This window comes from Watersipora subatra, chromosome 1 (genome assembly GCF_963576615.1).
Source record: "Watersipora subatra chromosome 1, tzWatSuba1.1, whole genome shotgun sequence".
In the NCBI taxonomy this organism is placed as follows: domain Eukaryota; kingdom Metazoa; phylum Bryozoa; class Gymnolaemata; order Cheilostomatida; family Watersiporidae; genus Watersipora; species Watersipora subatra.
The window spans coordinates 43,407,888-43,427,812 of record NC_088708.1 but is presented as its reverse complement, the minus strand read 5'-3'; the positions used below and the strand labels follow the sequence as shown (position 1 = coordinate 43,427,812).

Sequence of the window (19,925 nt, the reverse complement as noted above, 5' to 3'; positions counted from 1 at the left end):
ACTAGTCATTTTATATAAAAGACTTCATATGTTTATCATGTTCCTCGAGATCTCATCATTGTTAAGACTTCATATGTTTATCATGTCTCTCGAGATCTCATCATTGTTAAGACTTCATATGTTTATCATGTTCCACAAGATCTCATCATTGTTAAGACTTCATATGTTTATCATGTTCCACAAGATCTCATCATTGTTAAGACTTCATATGTTTATCATGTTCCTCGAGATCTCATCATTGTTAAGACTTCATATGTTTATCATGTTCCATAAGATCTCATCATTGTTAAGACTTCATATGTTTATCATGTTCCTCGAGATCTCATCATTGTGTTTTATTGAAATTCTATTAAAATTTAAGTTATAGCTTCCTCATTAATATATTTAGGAATTCTATAGAATTATAATTTATTATATTCAATGTATTGTATGTTTATACACAATGTATTGTATGTTTATACACAATGTATCGTATGTTTATACACAATGTATAAACATACGATACTTTTCATGCAAAAAAAAGTTGTAGCATACTTTAAATAGCTTGTTATAACCGGTAACATTTCTTATCACATTATTAGCTAATAAAAACTCCAAGAAAATTGGCTTGAAAAAGATACAGACATTTATGCTATACAAACATATTACGTTTTAACTGCATATTGACTTTGAGTAAGTTTTAGCCAAAACCAGAAGAGCGACGTGAGAATCGAATCATCTTTTTTATACGTTAGACTGGTGAAAAGATATCTAGTCCAAAAACCCTATTCTATGTGCAAAACAACATCACATATCATGATAATGTTATCTCAAGAAGACTGTTAGCGTATCGTGTTTAATGTTGACTGTGTGTAATAAAGCCTCTAGGCAAGTATAAAGTCGATAGGAGCTGCGTGGATTGTCAATGTCAAACTAAGATAAAATACTAGATTCAACAAAGTAAAACATGGGATAAGCTAACTTTATTGATGTAAGTGTACTCACCTAGCTACTTCCTATGTTCAGCTATAGTGAGTAGCCTCTGGCACTGAGTGGACAAATCATGATTTCATATGAAGTTGTGTTTGGTGGACTATGGTTTAGGCATAAATTTAAGTAGGTAGAGTTAGACTAGCGCTGTATCTCTAGTGCTACCTTTACCTACGTATCATTATGTTTTGCAGAAAAAAATGACCTTATGTCACAGTGTTTTTGTCCCAAAACTGATTTTTTGTTCTTCCAACATCATAATCATTACTGAAAAATGAAATATTATGATTACCATGACACGATACCATGATTACCATGACACGATACCATGATTACCATGACACGATACTATGATTACCATGACACGATACCATGATTACCATGACACGATACCATGATTACCATGACACGATACTATGATTACCATGACACGATACCATGATTACCATGACACGATACCATGATTACCATGACACGATGGTAATGATTACCATGACACGATACCATGATTGCCATGACACGATACCATGATTACCATGACACGATACCATGATTACCCTGACACGATACCATGACATGATACCATGATTACCATGACACGATACTATGATCACCATGACACGATGCCATGATTACCATGACACGATACTATGACTGCCATGACACGATACCATGATTGCCATGACACGATACCATGATTACCATGACACGATACTATGATTACCATGACACGATACCATGATTACCATGACACGATACCATGATTACCATGACATGATACCATGATTACCATGACACGATGGTAATGATTACCATGACACGATACCATGATTACCATGCACGATACCATGATTGCCATGACACGATACCATGATTACCATGACATGATACCATGATTACCATGACACGATACCATGATTACCATGACACGATACCATGATTGCCATGACACGATACTATGATTACTATGACACGATACTATGATTACCATGACATGATTGCCATGACATGATACTATGATTACCATGACATGATACCATGTTTCCACGACGTGGTTAATACGCAAATTTGTGTCGTCCGCAAAATGGAAATGGTAAAATTCACCGAGTCAAACGAGTTTTGTTACTCACAAATTTTCATCGAAAGTTTCATCTTTGCGAAAAATAGAAACAGCACTTGCGAATGATGTGCAAGAAAATGCCGCAGAAACTACATGTATTCCATTTTAAACATTTTCCACACATTACTCATTCCTATTTCGTATAGGACCTATGTACTCTGGCATAACATTCCTTATCTTTTTAATAAAGAGCTCGCATTAATCCACAACATGTGAATTTTCACGGAAACACTTATCGCACGGTAATTCAATGTGCGCACAATTCCAAATCCACATCATTCGCGCAATGGAAACATTAATAAAGATATTTTTCAAATACTGCCAGTTAATCTTTATTGACCACAAAAGAGCATTTGTTGCTCACGTAGCAATTGCTCTTTTCATAGGTGGGAAGGTACTCATTGAAATGGTCATAGCAGTTTCCTTCAGCAACCTGAATGTTTAATAGATTGCAGTGGTGATAAGAGATTCATTTCATTTTGGCACTTATATATATATTCCGCTGCCAAAGTTGGGTATGCCAAACATACCGCCTCACTGCATTTCTTGCTGGCCGCATGTTTTTTATTTTGTGAGTTCAGATTCAGGCATTGAAGAAGCTACTTTAGAGAAAATTAAGTGTGTTCTACTGATACCTTATGGTTGTTTAGCGGTGGTCATAGCCTATTTTCTGTGTTTCATTCTAGTTTGCATTCTAGGGTCTCTCCCTCCACCTCTAGGTCTTGCTGTCGATGGTCAAATATATTCTAGTGTCTTTTTTTACAGAATAAGAAAGTCATTGGACATCAGACCTCCACACAGGTCTTGAGAGACCTGGAAATTTCCCTGCGTACCAACCACATACAGTAAGTATATGCTTCGTTGTGTATTAACCAATTACAATAGGTAGTAGCGGTTTTCAGGATGCGGTATGCAGTTTTCCTCATCAGCCCATGCTGATTCAGCTGTCAATCAATATAGTTCCGTGATGCAGTTAATCGCGGCCAAGTTTGCGGCATCTCCAAGAAGAAGAATTTCTTGAAACGGTGGAAATGGCGAAAACCCGCAAGCCAAACGAGTTTTGTCACCCACAAATTTTTATCAAAAGTTTCTTGTTTGCGAAAAATAAAAACAGCACTTGCGAATGTTGTGCAAGAAAATGCGGCACAAGCTATTCCATTTTAAACGTTTTCCACACTTCAGTAGTTCCTATTGCGAAAGTGTGCTGCTAAGCGAGACTGGAGTGCGCTGCGGTGATCTCTGGCGTAGAATTATTTAACAAAGTCCCGTGTTAGTCGGCAACATGTGAATGTACATTGAAACGCTCAACGCAACGGTGTCCCCGCAACGGAAACGGTAAATTTCAGTACTGCCTTTGCTAGGAATTAGATGGTTCTCTTGTAAGCAGTACTTGTAGTGCAGGATATGTGATTCTTCAAACTATCCTCCTGTGATAGCAAGCTAGATTAGATGAGTAGATCACACCAAATGGCAAGAGTCTTGTCAGGAGTTCAAGTACCTTTTCAAAAGGCATAGTAGAGTGCTGAATGTGTCTGGGTGGATATACATGCATTATATAACAAAAAGAAATTTCAGTGGAGGTCACAGTATTGGCAGCAGGTAAAATGGAGGACTTAGAGGACCAGAATAATATTGCTGGTATCGCTAGTTTAGATATGTGTGTCCCTCACGTACCCTCTGCCTGTATGCAATGAGCAATCATCGTGCCCTACATATCTTTATACTCCATTTTCAGCGACAATTGATTGGAAAGATAAATTATTTTCCTTTTGGAAAACTAACCACAGACAAATCCACATTTTTGACATCGACAGATCACATATGTTATACAATGAATGGATGTTATTGTAGCCTCAGAACATTAAATATTGACGAAGATCATAGGCCGGGCCACCTTTGAACTATGCATTGTCGAAGCATGCGCATATTTACTCTCAACGATGTATTTATTGCTAGAAGTCTGAAGTGTACGTGATTGAAATCTGAATGGGATTTGCATACCTCCTACGCATACTCTCTTTATGCATACCTTTACTCGTAGATAGTCCTGATATCACCCTAAATTTGGCTCATGTTCACAAGAATCGTACAAGATGAGGGTAATTGGTGACCTGTTCAGCGAAATCCTAAACTTCATGATGGTACAAATACTGGTTCAAAAATGTGTTCACAGAGGTCTAAAAAACAACATATGGCATGATGTAACAACTTCGTAACAACTTTGTAACAAGTTCGGAATTGTCTTCTCTTTCTTTTTAACAATGTTCTATGTTACATTAGTTGGTACAAGCTGATGCTGTAGTAGTGAGAGATGAAGAGATAATGAATTCTTCTATGGTTATGGTGATTGTATCTAGCATCTCAGCCTGATCATGTGACGCTGCTGCCGTGCCCCCCTTCTACAGCTGCGATGTTTTACTAATACAATGTTCACAAGAACTGCAATGTGTTACACGATATTTTTATGGTAGTTGTGTATTTTGAATGGTATGTTAGCTGAGATGTCACCAGAGAATTATTTGTATGACATGATAAGATAACTTGAAATGACAAACCTGTTGTTTACTTCGTCCAACAGGGCTCAAGGGTTGGTCTCCTTGTTGTACAACTCGACCACTTACCTGATAACCAGCATGGCTGATAATATGAACTTCAGCCTTAGTTAATGACCTACTATGCTGACTATATGTACTAATATATGCTGACTAAATCTACTAGTATATGCTGACTAAATCTACTAGTATATGCTGACTAAATATACTAGTATATGCTGACTATATCTACTAGTATATGCTGACTATATCTACTAGTATATGCTGACTATATCTACTAGCTTACGTCCTAGTTTGAGTCGATAGGTCTTTAGGACCAGTTTCTAGATGATAAATGTATCGAATGTTAGCTACAAATGCAGGAATTTCTGATCATTAACATTGCTTTTTAATGTAATGGTTTTCCTGTTTTTCAAGGCTATCTGTTGACCTCGTATTGCCATCTACTTTCATGGCTGCCTCGCAACAAAAACTTTATAGCCTAATGTATCTGGCATTCAGCCCCTGTCAATAAAAGGTCACTGGCCGATGAAAGCTCGATACTTTAAAGAAGATTGGAAAAAATTCAGTGTTGCAAAGCCATGATTTAGACAAGTTGAAATTTAAAAAAAGGTTTCTAAAAATTAGCAAACTTGAAAACAGTGAAATAGAAACACACCATTTTGAAATTCAGCATTCTATACTATAACCTGACACAGTTTGTTCCTGACACTACAGTTATTCCCTGGCACGCGTAGACTGATTGCCAATGCATATACTGAAATACTAGGGCCAATTAAAGGTTGACTCTAATACAATAGTAAGTAGGTTGATCTGGTATAATATTGGGTAGGTTGACCTGGTATAATATTGGGTAGGTTGACCTGGTATAATAATGGGTAGGTTGACCTGGTATAATATTGGGTAGACTGACTGAAGTTTTAATAAAATGATTACCAACTATCACCTTAATTTGTTCATGGAAAGTGGTTGGTTGCAGCACTGAACTAAGGTAGGAGAGGATGGGTAGTCAGTAATGCAACATCTCTATCAATGCATTCATGGTCTAGAACACCTGACCTCTAAACCTGTAGGTTGGACTTTTATTCTCAGAAAAGGCCACTGGGGATGGCAGGAATAACATTCAATCTTAGATTGCTATCGACAACTGGGGCATGTTTCCAGTCGTTGAGGTTTCCTTTCCACTATACTGAGACATGGTGAGCCAAGATCGCAGGGTCATTATTTATGCTCTTTCAAACACCCAGTTCTTTTTTAAACTGCTGCAGTAAGCTAAACAGACATACCCAGTCCTCGAGGAATTGCTGACGCACCTCTACCAGTAACAAATTTGAGCCCCTTGATATGACAGCTTAGATCTTTTGGTTGTACGCAGTTTGTTTGTAGATGAAAATTCCTTATTGTACACTGAACCTAAAGCCAAGGGATTTTATGTCATGTGTTATATCAATTGTGTCCACTTTACAAGCACGGTTGTATGACTGCCTGTGGTAATTTGAGACGATGCATGGATGTGGACTGGACAGATGCTGCTATAATTGGAGGTATTTGAGTGATGACAGCCTGCTCGCAGCTCAAGTGATTCATTTACCGCTCCAGCTCATAGAATGTCATCAGATTTAGCTATCACAGTGTTCCTTCTCAACTCCGCTATGTCTGTGTGTCCCACCCTCGCACATCGGATCCTTTCTCTCCACTAATAAATCATCCGGTAGCTGTTCAATTTGTGCTGCACTCGGCAAGTATGGATTAGCTCTATCAAGGGATATACATGTAATTGTTTTTATGCGATACATATCTCAGTGGGCCATAGCGCCGGTGTTTCCTGCCACAGTGACTCACCCTGTGTGGGTGTTACGCATCCTGAACAACGAAGTATACATTGACAGCTATTGGCTAAGCCTGCAGATTTTGTTAATGGCGTGCCTATGAAAAGCATCTCTTGTTGTAAAATCGCAATTATTATTGCTCCCTCGTGTTAACAGAAGAGCTGCCAGAAAGGTGTGGGCCTCACAGAAAGTTACGCATTGGCTTTTGTTACCTTTTAAACGCCTCTCTCAAAAGTTTAGCCTCAAATTATCGCTTATCTTGGATAGCTGTTTCACCTTCTGCTCACTTGCTCCGCCCACTTTAATTACATCACAAGTCACGATCATCCGTGATGGAGCATACCACAGACAGACACCTCTTCGAGACAATGGATTGTTTCAAGTGCAAATGAAGTTGCAGTTCTGTGTTTACGTTTGGAAGTCTTCACTTTGCTAAGAATGTCCAAGGTTTTGTCTAATTGATAGCTAGCAGGAAAGTTTATAAACATCAGTAATGGGAGGCAGCGATTTCACCTATTTAGTGTGTTGACACTTTGCACAGAGTGTCCTTAGCTCTTGACTCTATTGGAATCCCAGTGTACAGCCATGGTTGTTCATGAGCCACATAAAAAAGGGTAATTTGTTACAAAACATCTTTTTAGGCCCGCATTGAATGGCAATGACTGTTAGCTGCTCGTGTGCTCATGCATGGCATACAAACTGAAGAAATTGTCATTAATAAGAATATTATTGTTGTAAAAATACAATAAAAGGTTTTTGTTGCTCTGCTAATATATAGTCTCACACTATACTACTAGTAAAACGAAAAAATTCAAGGCCATTTTTCATCCCATTCAGTAATGGGGATGAAAATTCGATTCAATAAAACCTGATAACCATTACACCCATTGTGTCAAGTGGTGTAGCCGCTCTCTATACGATTTAGAGATCTAACAATAGAATAATAGAACCGTGCCATGCTTTATGTGAAAGTGGATAAAAATGTGAACCATAATCTTTATACGATTTATTTCCATTGCTCGCTCTGGTGAGGCAAGATAGAAACGTTCTCTTTCGAAATAGCTAACTTACCGGTATATACCTTGGCTTAATAAGTTTGTAATTAGGCTGATGCTTAAAGGAGGTGTTTTGGCAGCAAAGACTAAAGGTTTTGTAAAAACAATTCCTGAACAGTCCACTCTATTTTAATCAGGAGTTGTTTCCTCATGGAGTATAATTGTTTGGCGTGTTTGCTTCAGAGCAGTGTTGCAGGTTGATGACAAATGCAGATTATTGTCATTTCAGTTACGTAGTCGAACTAACTATTTATTAGATAGACTAAAACATTTCATGACCTGGGTAATACTAATATCTGTACAATTTTCATGTCCTTTAATTTGCATCTCCTTTAATGTCTACAAGTGGTTACCCTTAAAGACATAATATTTTTGCCACTGCAGCAATAAACTATGTGATGGTTGTCTTGAGTTTACATTATTTACTGAGTTCCGTAGCTCAGGCCTGTGTCTTCAGTCTGCTATGCTATCATCACAGGATGTGAAACACACCCAGAACACCAGTATTGTTTTTAAATACCACATAATAGTTGTTGCAACATTTCCTTGTCAGCAAGGAATCTCTTACTATGTGTCAGCCATTAAGTATTTCTACCTCATGTAGCTTTTTTATATACGCATCTATTTTAGACAGTCCGCTAACAGGAAGTTTCTCTACAACCTATTTCTGCATATTTTGCGCTTCCCATTTTGGTTAATTATACATGCATGTAGGCAGTGCATACAACTTGGCTCTTGTCTATAGGAATCGTCTGCTTTGTACGTATTATTGACTTCGGAGTTGTCTACTATTAATACTGCTGGTTGCTTTGCAGATGGGTGAGAGACTTTCTCAATGAAGAAAACAAAGGGTTGGACGTACTCGTCAGCTACCTCTCTTTTACCCAAATGCTAATGCAGTAAGTCGTGTAGCCTCTGCTCTCTTTCCTTGGTGACTTGTTTGCTTACTTCTGATTCTCTTCCGCAATATGTTGCTAGACAACCTTGAATGTGCTTAGTGTTTTTCATGCTTTCGTTGTCAGCTTTTGGATGCTACAAGTTGGAAAAATGACTATGCACGCCTAGATAAATATTGGTAATACCAGCAGTATAATATGCTACCGTAATAAAAAACTAGTACATTACTTATGAATTTATTTTTTAAGTATAAAACATTTTAATTTTGTTTCGATATAGGATACACGCTAGTTGTAACTAGTCATTTATGGCAGCGATACTCATGTCATAGCTATCTATGTTAGTGGAGGATACTAACTTAGCATGTGCCACTCTATGTCTATAGTAGAGAGACACTAAATGCTGATTGGCTAGTCTTGTGTGTTTGCAGTGTGACCCGCTACAGATCTTTCAGGTAATTGCAGACTAACTGCCACATGCAGGGTTCCATGTTTTGTCCACCCAACAGATTTTCTCATATTCTGAGATCGCTCTACATGTAAATCTTTTCTTTTTCAAGCGATGAATTCACGGTTTTTCATCAGGGTTTGTCCTACCCTGTTCTCATCTGGCAGAGCACCTTGTTGTTTCTATTACTTTGTGTTTTGCCAGGTGATCGCAGCATGGATGATGAGAGGTGCTTATGCGAGTATCCCCTCTGAAATTTTTAACTTGTTATGAACTAAAAATAGTTTTTACTATTAAATTTCAGGGCACACAGTATGGCTACATTGTACAATTAGTTCAGTGATGCACTGGCATGCCTTCTGTGACTGTCAAGTCCTATCAATTAGTCAAATACAGGAGATGAGGTATTTGCATGTAATTTGGCAAGACTTGATTCTCTATCAAACAAACCCTTTGACTCTGTTAAGTAGCTAGACAGCTATGTCATAACATTTGTCTTGAACATACATTGTATTGTTGAGCCGGTCTGCTACTGAAAGCTGTCTAGCTGAAGAAGCCTTCAGATATGATGGCATTTTGCTGCAACTGTATGGTGGCATGGAATCCCTGTAGATAAAACCTACACTTACTTTTCTCTTTAGAAACTAGTCTAGTTGGACTTTCGGTTTCTCTTTCCGCTTTTGATTAAAACCTCTGTTTAGTTGTTGGCCAGTAGTTAGTTTTTTGCATAGTTTGTACAAGGTGTACTGTAACTCGTTTCATCTGCTATCAGCTTGCTACTAGAGATAGTACATTCACCCTAAAAGGATATCTTCTTGTCATTGGAGACCAGTGCATACATGTGCGGGTCTACCCCATCAGAAAGACATCCGCTTACCACCAGGAAAAATGTGCTGCTGAAATGGTTTTATCGAAAACTTGAAAAGGAAGAGCGCGCTGATAGCTACAGTCCAGTTTTCTTACAGCGCATTTTACTGATCGACTTGCTCAACATAACGCAGTAGCCCAAAAATAGTGTTACAACAAGCTTTAGACATTGCTGTAACAAGTACCTGCATGTCAGTACCATTTGCGAAGATAAAATTATGGCAGATGAAAGGTTTGTTTTTTTGTGTCTTTCACCATCGATTGTCAGGATGTGTAAGGAGGAAAAGAGAGGGCGGTGCAGACAACTCCGCTTACAGATAGCGCTATGTAGTAGGTGCTTTGTAGGTGCCAGCTAGTCATTAGTATATTATATTTTAAGCTTTGTAGTCTGCACCAGAGCTGTTGGAGGTTACTGTTATAATAACAGCACCTTCAAATATTTATCTGAATTACAGGATCCGTGGCAGCAAGAGGTTTAGCAAGAGGTTTGTCAGCATGTTTACAACATAGTGACATTTTCTCTATTAAACTGTTGTCTATGTATTTTCCATATTTTTTCGTTCTTTCTCCTAATGCTCTGTTCAATAGCTGTGACTCTGTTTCAGTCAATGTTTCCCTTATCCTCCCGCACACGTCCTATCCAGCTATTCTTTTTAGTCGATGATAGTAGTAGCCTACTTGTACTTTCTCTAGTTGCTTCAATTGATACAATCAAGTGTACGCCAAATCTCCTCTTGATTGTAGCTTGGCGCTTTATGCTTGCAAAATACCAGATTGCAAGTTCCCTGAACAAACTATCTGCAGCCATTCGATGAACTGTAGGAAATTGCTCAAATCTTTAACTCACTCTCCTGCTGAACCTCTGTGCTTTGACTATTTTTAACATGATAAGTAGTGCCACCCTGGCAACAATCAGTTCCTAGCATTAGGTTTGAATTAGTGATCGGAAGGAGAAGGCAGCACACTGAGGGGGTGAGATGCTGTCTTCTGATTACCCATGAAAAGGCCACGATACGCTAGTTTTGTACTGCGTACAAAATCACATTTTGGTTGCACAATTTTCGCCTTGAAAAATCAAACCTTTTAGGCTGGTATACTTTTACATATATGTGACAATGAAGAGCTCACTCTGTTATTAAGAGCTCATGTTATCATTTTAAGAGCTCAGGCTATCATACTAAGTGGTTTGCTAAACTCTATTAGCTCTTTGTGGTAGCACGATCGATTGCAACCAATGGGTCATTTGAACAATATCAACTCCTTGCAAAATATATCTGTGTACATTGATTGCAAATTGTTGAGACAGAGAAAGGAATTCATATTCTATGTGAAGTTTGGCGCATTGTTGATCACTATCAGCTTTTCGTCTCGAGGCCCTTTAAGGTTCCATATATGGTTTTTCAGGATGCAGGAGATGGATGAGAACCTCGAGATCCTACCCAACCTCAAATCTGCCAACAACGTGACACTAGCTAGTCAAACGAGTGTGCTCGTTAACAGTCCAATCGCTAATAGTGCTAGAGTGAAGCGAACCAAGTCTGTCCCGATTAATAAGAGGCCAACCAGCAAACAACTAAAGTCACGTAAGGTATGACAACCCCCTAGATTAGCCTTCGTTTCTTCACTTTCCGTGAAAAAAAGACTTATCTGCATTTTGATGCGGGTTGTCTTCTCGATGTCAGGACATTCAACATGTTAATGGCTGTGTTAGTAACGAATAGAATTAGCTGTACTAGTAATCTGTTGCTATCAGATTGTTCGAAGGGATTGGAGAGACCAATATTGTTATCTAAGCCCTAGACAGCAGACATTCATCTTGTTTGGACACCTTTATGACCAGCCTGACTCATGCTGGTGACTTGCTGATGCCGTCTTATGCTTTTCGCTATACAATTATACCTTGACGTACAAATTATACCTTGACGTACAAATTATACCTTGACGTACAAATGCCCCAAAATTTAAAGAGAATTTCAAGCAAGTTTCTGCCTCGAGATATGAGACAAATTTGAGATACAAGCATGCGGGCCAGTTCTTGATGTGGCCACTATGTGGCTGGGCATGTGAAAGGCTGCTTTTGAGAACAGCATAGCTTGGTCTTTCTTGTCGGATCAGTTTCAAAAGGTTTTAAAAATCCGCTAAAATTGGAAGTCAAAAAGAAGCCAGAAGAAGAGAAGTAAAGAATGACAATTTATTTTTAAGTGTGTGTAGTAAGCTTAGTTCATTCAAGTTAAATATAAAGTTTATGTTGTGTTACGTAGTGTAACAGAAGTGTAACAGAAGTGTAACAGAAGTGTAACAGTAGTGTAACAGAAGTGTAACAGAAGTGTAACAGAAGTGTAGCATACCAAACGTGTTGCCCTCAAGTCTCTTTAACACAACCGCTACTGTCTACCTCGAAGGTACGACCTTCAGACAGTACTGTATATATAATAATGTTACATTGTGATGATAACCACTAGATAGGTATTTGATACTTTGTGAGCGTATGTGGTGAATTAGAACATTTAAAGCATGTGTTTTTTTCATTGTAATATCCTGTTTTAGGTGTTTTTTGGATTCGGAATGGATCAATTTGTATTTAGTTTTTTATATGAAAATTTTGATTTGAGATATGAGAGAATTGACATGAGCTCGGTTTCAGAACGCATTAAGCCTGTATGTCTAGGTGTGACTGTACACGAATTGGGTGTGGTGTGTCTCTGGTTACCATGGGCATGGTTACTAGCTGGGTAACACATAGCATAGGGATAATTTTCTGTCATTTTTGTGTAAAAAGTGCTGCCTTAATGTGCATCTGCTGAGAGGATGAGCTGTCTTTACAGGGCAGGGTATCGCGACCAACCGGTCGTTCCAGATTCATTCGTCATCTTCACAAATCCAAACTGGTATTGTAGATTTTGGGTTCTTTCACGCGTCCCTTAATATCCATGCATCACGCTTAGTGTGAGGTTTGCTCGCATCGCATGCAATACACCATGCTGTTGCGAACTGCTGTTTTACGATACTTTCATCGAGTCTTTCCAGCCATGCCTCAAATGATTTTCTGCGTCATCGCTCTAACATTTCAGCATCTGGCTGATTTCATTTCATTCAAACTGTGTGCATTCAAACTGCTTATCATTCCAAACAAATACATGTAAAAAGTTTTTGATTTATATGTTTGTGTGGTTCATTTTAATCCGTCAACTCTTGGCAGGTTGGAGACGCCTTTGATGATGTACACGTGTGCATCATGTGCCTGCGCGCCATCATGAACCATCAGCATGGGTTCAACCTAGTAATAGCGCATCCTGACGCTATCAACAGTGTAGCACTCGCCCTCAAGCACAAAAGCACCAGGTACTTCCTGTTTACTATTATTAGTGAGGTGATTTAAAGCGTTCACATGAAGAGTAGAGGAAAGATCCATATGAACAATGTCTGTTGCAGGACTAGAACACTGGTGTTGGAGTTGCTGGCTGCTGTATGCTTTGTCAGCGGAGGTCATGAGATAATATTACGTGCGTTTGATAACTTTAAAGCTGCGACAGGAGAAAGCAGGCGGTTTGAAACCCTATTGCATTACTACCAATACGAAGACTTCCATATAGGTGTGTAATACCTCCTTTACACCTCTTTGGTAAGACCTCTTTGGTAAGACCTCGTTGGTAAGACCTCGTTGGTAAGACCTCCTTGGTGAGACCGCCTTGGCGAGACCTCTTTGGTAAGACCTCCTTGGTGAGACCTCCTTGGTGAGACCTCCTTGGTAAGACCGCCTTGGTAAGACCTCTTTGGTAAGACCTCGTTGGTAAGACCTCTTTGGTAAGACCGCCTTGGTGAGACCTCTTTGGTGAGACCTCTTTGGTGAGACCTCTTTGGTGAGACCTCTTTGGTGAGACCTCTTTGGTAAGACCTCGTTGGTAAGACCTCGTTGGTAAGACCTCCTTGGTGAGACCGCCTTGGTGAGACCGCCTTGGTGAGACCGCCTTGGCGAGACCGCCTTAGTAAGACCGCCTTGGTAAGACCGCCTTGGTAAGACCGCCTTGGTAAGACCGCCTTGGTAAGACCTCCTTGGTAAGACCTCTTTGGTAAGACCTCTTTGGTAAGACCTCTTTGGTAAGACCTCTTTGGTAAGACCTCTTTGGTAAGACCTCTTTGGTAAGACCTCTTTGGTAAGACCTCGTTGGTAAGACCTCGTTGGTAAGACCTCTTTGGTAAGACCTCCTTGGTGAGACCGCCTTGGTGAGACCTCCTTGGTGAGACCTCGTTGGTGAGACCTCGTTGGTGAGACCGCCTTGGTAAGACCGCCTTGGTAAGACCTCGTTGGTAAGACCTCGTTGGTGAGACCTCCTTGGTGAGACCTCCTTGGTGAGACCTCCTTGGTGAGACCTCCTTGGTGAGACCTCCTTGGTGAGACCTCCTTGGTGAGACCTCCTTGGTGAGACCTCCTTGGTAAGACCGCCTTGGTAAGACCTCCTTGGTGAGACCTCCTTGGTGACACCTCCTTGGTAAGACCGCCTTGGTAAGACCGCCTTGGTAAGACCGCCTTGGTAAGACCGCCTTGGTAAGACCTCTTTGGTAAGACCTCTTTGGTGAGACCTCTTTGGTAAGACCTCCTTGGTGAGACCTCCTTGGTGAGACCACCTTGGTGAGACCTCCTTGGTAAGACCTCCTTGGTAAGACCTCCTTGGTGAGACCTCCTGGGTGAGACCTCCTTGGTGACACCTCCTTGGTAAGACCGCCTTGGTAAGACCGCCTTGGTAAGACCGCCTTGGTAAGACCGCCTTGGTAAGACCGCCTTGGTAAGACCGCTTTGGTAAGACCGCTTTGGTAAGACCGCCTTGGTAAGACCGCCTTGGTAAGACCGCCTTGGTAAGACCGCTTCGGTAAAGTGCCTTTTCCTGCTTCATTACTGGCTCTAAGGATTATATATGCATGTGTGTTTATGTTCATCACACATCTATGAAGGTAATTTCCATATGGCAGGTGGGAGCTAAAGGCTGGTACACACTGTATCGCAGTATGTTGGAGTTATCATCTCGCAGTTTATGTGTACCGTAGACCGATGGAGTCACTGAGACAATTAAAATATGTTGGGAAACATTGTAATTTTCTACAATATTTTGCAATGCATCTATGATAGTCTATGTGCACTATTGCGGTGGTGACGAAGGGCTGCCTTATATTGCTTGATCTACAGTTCAGTTCATGGTAGTTGCTGCAGAACTGGTACAGTATTTCACCGACCGCATACTGCATTGTGTAATGAGACTATATATCATAGACTGATGTAAACATAAATAGTTCATCTTAGTGTGAACAGTTTTATCACAGACGATCACCGATATCTTGTAGGACTACTGCCAACATATTGCAATGAGGTGTGTACCAGTCTTCATGGTGTACACTACAAATCAGCATTCAGCACGTTCATCCTATTTGTAGTGTCATTGAAGATACTCTATAGATAATCTAATCATTTCAAATAAGTAGTCCCTTTTATCCTAGTTTGAGTAATGGCTCTCTTGATATCTGTTCTTCAAGTACAATAATTCATGTCTAGCTCATGGTGTTGTAGAGTTTATGGTCGCTTGTACTCAGTTTATGAACATCATAGTGCACTCAGTCGAGAATGTCAACTACAGGGTGCACCTCCAGTATGAGCTCACTTCCCTCGGCCTTGACGACTTCCTGGAGACCCTCAAGGATACAGAGAGCGAACGTCTCCTAACGCAGGTATATTGTTGGACTAGATTCATGGCTAACTCTATTGGTGCCGGTGCTGCTGTTTGGGGCTAGAGATTAATATGGAACTCATGAGTGTTTCATTCCAAAATCATTTCAATCCTAAAAAGGCAATAAATTGATTTATCAACATTTTAAAGCAGTTTTAGTACCATTTAAAGTATTTGATAAACTGACAAAGGACTATATATCGTTAACTCTCACCATGATTGAACACCAATAATTTAAGACACTGTCCTCTCTTTTTGTCCAATCAATAATATGCTTTTGTTGCATCTAGTTTAACCAAATCGAGTCGTTAAGTTGCAAACTTTTAGGCTTGAATTACTTTGGCTGCCTCCTTAACTAAAGTCTTAATTCCTAAACTTTGATTTGGTTGTGATGTGGCCAACCCTCTCTTTTTTTCAGCAGGTTAATTAGCTCACATTACTGTTCGTAGATGAATATCTTACGGCGCTATAAGATTTCCTTGCAGACTTTACTAATAGTCATCTATAGGCCTTACAGAGTTATATTTTGTATGTCCATGGACTGTTTGAAGTTAGCACCAAGTCAGAGCTTGGTATTAGCCGAAAAGTTAACTCCAAAATATCCTTGCTGGTAACTGAGTCATTGCTTCCAGGTCAGAGTAAACTACTAATGCAACGGTGACCTTGACTTTACTGTTTCCTTCAGCGCATGTCTTTACCCATCCCCCAAACTTACAATTTATCTCTCCATTTACCTTCACAAGGTTAAAGCACTTGTCATTGTTAGCCAATTCAGTGTCTCAAGAGCAGACATATGTCGACAGGTGCAAGCTTATACCGACAACTGGCTAGATGTAGCACAGCTGCTTGAGGATTCTGATCAGAAGGCTGCCGCTGTCGAGCACGTGGCAACAGTTGAGGAAGAGCTGTCGGAGACCCTTGAGCGGCTGCAGGAAGTGGAGAATGAGAGCATCTGCAAGATCGCCGACCTTCAGAAACAGCTGCAGGAGAAGAATACAGAGATAGAGAGTCTTATTGTAAGCAGTTTCTCTCTAATAACTACCTATTATCTTCTTTCTCACCATCACCATCATCATCATCATTCATGTATGGTGAAGACAATTCCAGCTGTAAACTCTCGCTACCCATTATTTTCTCATTAGACTATTATCATGTATGGTGAAGACAATTTCTGTTGCAAATACTTTGATTTGGTGCTTTAGCAAAATTATCTGTTCGTCACAAATGCTTGCCTTTTCTACAATATTTGGACTACATTTGATTGTAGGGCAGTGTGCGGGCGAAGGATGACACGATAGGGACATTAAAGAGCAGTATGATGGAAAGAGAGGGCACCCTCAAGAAGACTAGCTCTGAAGTTGAAGAGCTAAAAAAGAGATTAGATTCATTTAAAAACATGCCAACAAATGTTGCTAGTCCGGGTCCTCCTGCTCCACCGCCACCCGCACTGGCTCCCCCGCCTCCACCTCCTCCTCCAGCAGCTTTGGCCCTTCCTCCTCCACCTCCACCCATGCCATCTGCTGGTCCTCCTGGTCCACCACCTCCACCGGGTGCTGCGGGTCTACCACCGCCACCACCTCTTTTAGGTAAGTGTTTAAAACTCTTAACAATCACACCGCATCATGTTTTGAATAGAGAGTTGTACCAACTAATTGGTTTATTGTTTGTGTTCTTGCAGCAGATAGAGAGTTGTACCAACTAATTGGTTTATTGTTTGTGTTCTTGCAGCAGATAGAGAGTTGTACCAACTAATTGGTTTATTGTTTGTGTTCTTGCAGCAGCCAGTACTCCAAGCAAAAGAAAGATTCAGACAAAATACAAACTCCCCACTCTCAATTGGGTCGCGCTTAAACCTGGGCAAGTGAAGGGCACCGTTTTCTCCGAGCTAGATGATGAGCACATTCTTAAGGTACAGAAATCATTAACAGACCCATTTGACTTTCCTCATCATTCAAAGCTATGAAACTAAAAATTGTTATTTTCCTGTCCAACTAGACTCATTTCTCACTTGACTATCACACCCGCTACTTCTAGCAATGATAAACTTTAAGATAGAGTTTGAGATTGCGATGGCTGTTTATTAGTTGTTGTTGTATTGCAGACTGTAGACTTTGCCAGGTTTGAAGAAGAATTTAAACTAGGCATAAACCGTGCCGCGGCTGATCAGGTGGACGGCACCAGCACTCCGCTCCATGGCCGCAAACAGAGCAAGAAACCTGAATTGCTGTCTTTGATGGATGCAAATAGAAACAGAAATGCCGCTATTGGTCAGACCACTTTTCTTTCTATTTTTTAGAGCTGCACAATGATCGCGTTAATTAAACGATTAACGCGACCAATACAAGTAAACGATTAACTGAGTTGGCCAATTAATCTTCAATTAAAATGCTACCGAGGTGATGATATTGATGTGGTTCCTTTCCTTTGTACTGTTTAGTACCATACGTTAGTAATACTAACGTAGCAGGTTACTACCATTTAGTTTACTAACAAATAAATATTATGACAAGCAACACTTTCTTACCAATAAATTAAACCACATTTATTTTGCACTCAACTATGAAAACACAGTGAGTCGCTAACATTAAACTTGTTTATACAATACAATGCACAAGCGCCGTGCCGATCTAGCTGTAAGCGGTCATGTTGTTAGTTGTTTGAACATGTTTTTAGGTAATAGCAACAAAGTGATTTCAGTATTATTTAATATCTTACAGTTTATTTTTGTTTATTTTTAAAAACTTTCACAAGTAAATTATACATGTATTTTCATTTTTCAAAAAAATCACAATCATATTTTAGCTTCAGAATATTAGTAATGTAAGATTGACACTTTATTGGAACATAAAAGCAGAAAAATGTCTTTCACCCTAAGTAGCACATTTCTGTAAGTTGTTGGAAGCGTAAACAAGAAAGCGAAGTGCAGTATATGCCAGAAAGATTTTGCTTGCCACAACAGCACATCATCATTAAGATATATTTTAACTAATTTTCATCCTACCGCAGCAGAAATCATCACCAGCTGTCGTAGACAATAACTAATACTACTGACGGCCAGACTGACTACCGGCACTACTGTCCCCTGTGAGCGGCTATTCTCTAAAGCTGGCAATATTGTATGTAGGAAGAGGGCATCTCTTTATTCAGATAATGTGAATAAACTGTGCTGCCTCAACTCTTGGCTGACTTAATTATAGACTTTCATTGATAGTTTTCATACTCATTATAATTATTACATTGTAACTTATGTACATTGTACATAACATGTACTACTACTAACAATTGTTTAAAATATAATTAATCTATATGTAGCTGTATTATTTGTTTTTGAATATGCAGGTTTTTGCTAGATTAATTCTAAGATTAATCGAAGATTAACTGGCTCAGACCAGTTATTAATCGCGATCAATTTTTATAATCGTTGTGCAGCTCTACTATTTTTATAATGTCTTATGTCGCAATTGATTGTTGCAATGAGTGTTGATGAGAATGGACATAGGATGAATGTTGGTGCTTCAGAGAATGAACAATGGCATTGTTAGAAAAACTACTGACTATCCCTCACAATATTCTTTCTCGAATATGTAAACAATTACTAAAGGTTTTATCGCTATTTTAGGTCCATTTGATATTTGTGGCCACAGCCATCCATTCTTGGGTGTCTTTGTTTTGATCAAAAAATTATCTCAAAAGTTTTCACCTATACATTTATAATTGGCTTGTCTTAACTTTGCATCGTTTCATGCCTATTCAAACTCAAGTTATCTTCTCTCTCTACTTAGAAGAGGTCTGGTGTCTGTACTTAAAGCATTCCTACTTTAACTATGTTTTGTTTTTCAATTTTATAAAAACCATGTATCTTTTAGTAGGTATACCGAATGTTTAGTAGATTTGTTGCTTGTTACAGCAAGAAAAAAGATTACTTTAACAGATCAGCAAATACTTGGAGCCATAACCAACCTCGACTCCACAACACTTTGCACTGATTATATTGACCTGCTTCTACACATCGTTCCTAACGAACAGGAAGTTAAAGCATTTAATAACTATGAAGCTGATGGTAAACCCTTGTCAGCGCTCTCCGCTACTGATCAGTTTATGATCAAAGTGAGTATTGTTAGCTTGATTCTTGCTAAAGCCTGGTTCCCATATCGATTGCGAGACCCCGGCGGTAATCTTGCGCAGCAAAACGCTTGCGACGCTAGGCTCGGCGGCTTCTGTTCACAAAAAGCTGCATTGCTAATAACCACATAAAAATTTTTTGCTTGCCGTTTCGATAATGCTGACCTTCATCTGTACTCTGCATTTCGGGAAGGTTTTGACTGCGGTTTTTCGCAAAATTTGAACAGCGCTAAACTCTTGCGTTGACCGCCGGCAACTACCGGTGGTACTCAGCGGTACCCGGCGTGTAGGTTCACATTTCACCGCCGATAGCCTGCGGTGCTGTCACCGGTGCTTTGCGGCGTATATGG

General features: G+C 39.7%; 1 protein-coding gene across 5 annotated transcripts in view; it reads left to right on the top strand.

Annotated features, from left to right (window-relative positions):
• The window catches only part of LOC137385785 (formin-like protein), a 36,406-nt gene that overhangs the window by 8,885 nt on the left and 7,596 nt on the right, over positions 1-19,925 (top strand). For 2 of the 5 annotated variants that reach the window (XM_068072342.1, XM_068072343.1), the window contains exons 5-17: positions 2,855-2,934; positions 8,341-8,424; positions 10,192-10,221; positions 11,141-11,324; positions 12,562-12,624; positions 12,936-13,078; positions 13,169-13,329; positions 15,297-15,454; positions 16,257-16,469; positions 16,721-17,039; positions 17,232-17,362; positions 17,555-17,720; positions 19,361-19,560. In XM_068072342.1, the coding sequence (XP_067928443.1) occupies positions 2,855-2,934; positions 8,341-8,424; positions 10,192-10,221; positions 11,141-11,324; positions 12,562-12,624; positions 12,936-13,078; positions 13,169-13,329; positions 15,297-15,454; positions 16,257-16,469; positions 16,721-17,039; positions 17,232-17,362; positions 17,555-17,720; positions 19,361-19,560 (1,932 nt within the window). Of the gene's footprint in view, positions 1-2,854; positions 2,935-8,340; positions 8,425-8,852; positions 8,877-10,191; positions 10,222-11,140; positions 11,325-12,561; positions 12,625-12,935; positions 13,079-13,168; positions 13,330-15,296; positions 15,455-16,256; positions 16,470-16,720; positions 17,040-17,231; positions 17,363-17,554; positions 17,721-19,360; positions 19,561-19,925 lie in introns of all 5 variants that reach the window. The other 3 variants (XM_068072344.1, XM_068072345.1, XM_068072346.1) reach the window with 3 other exon arrangements.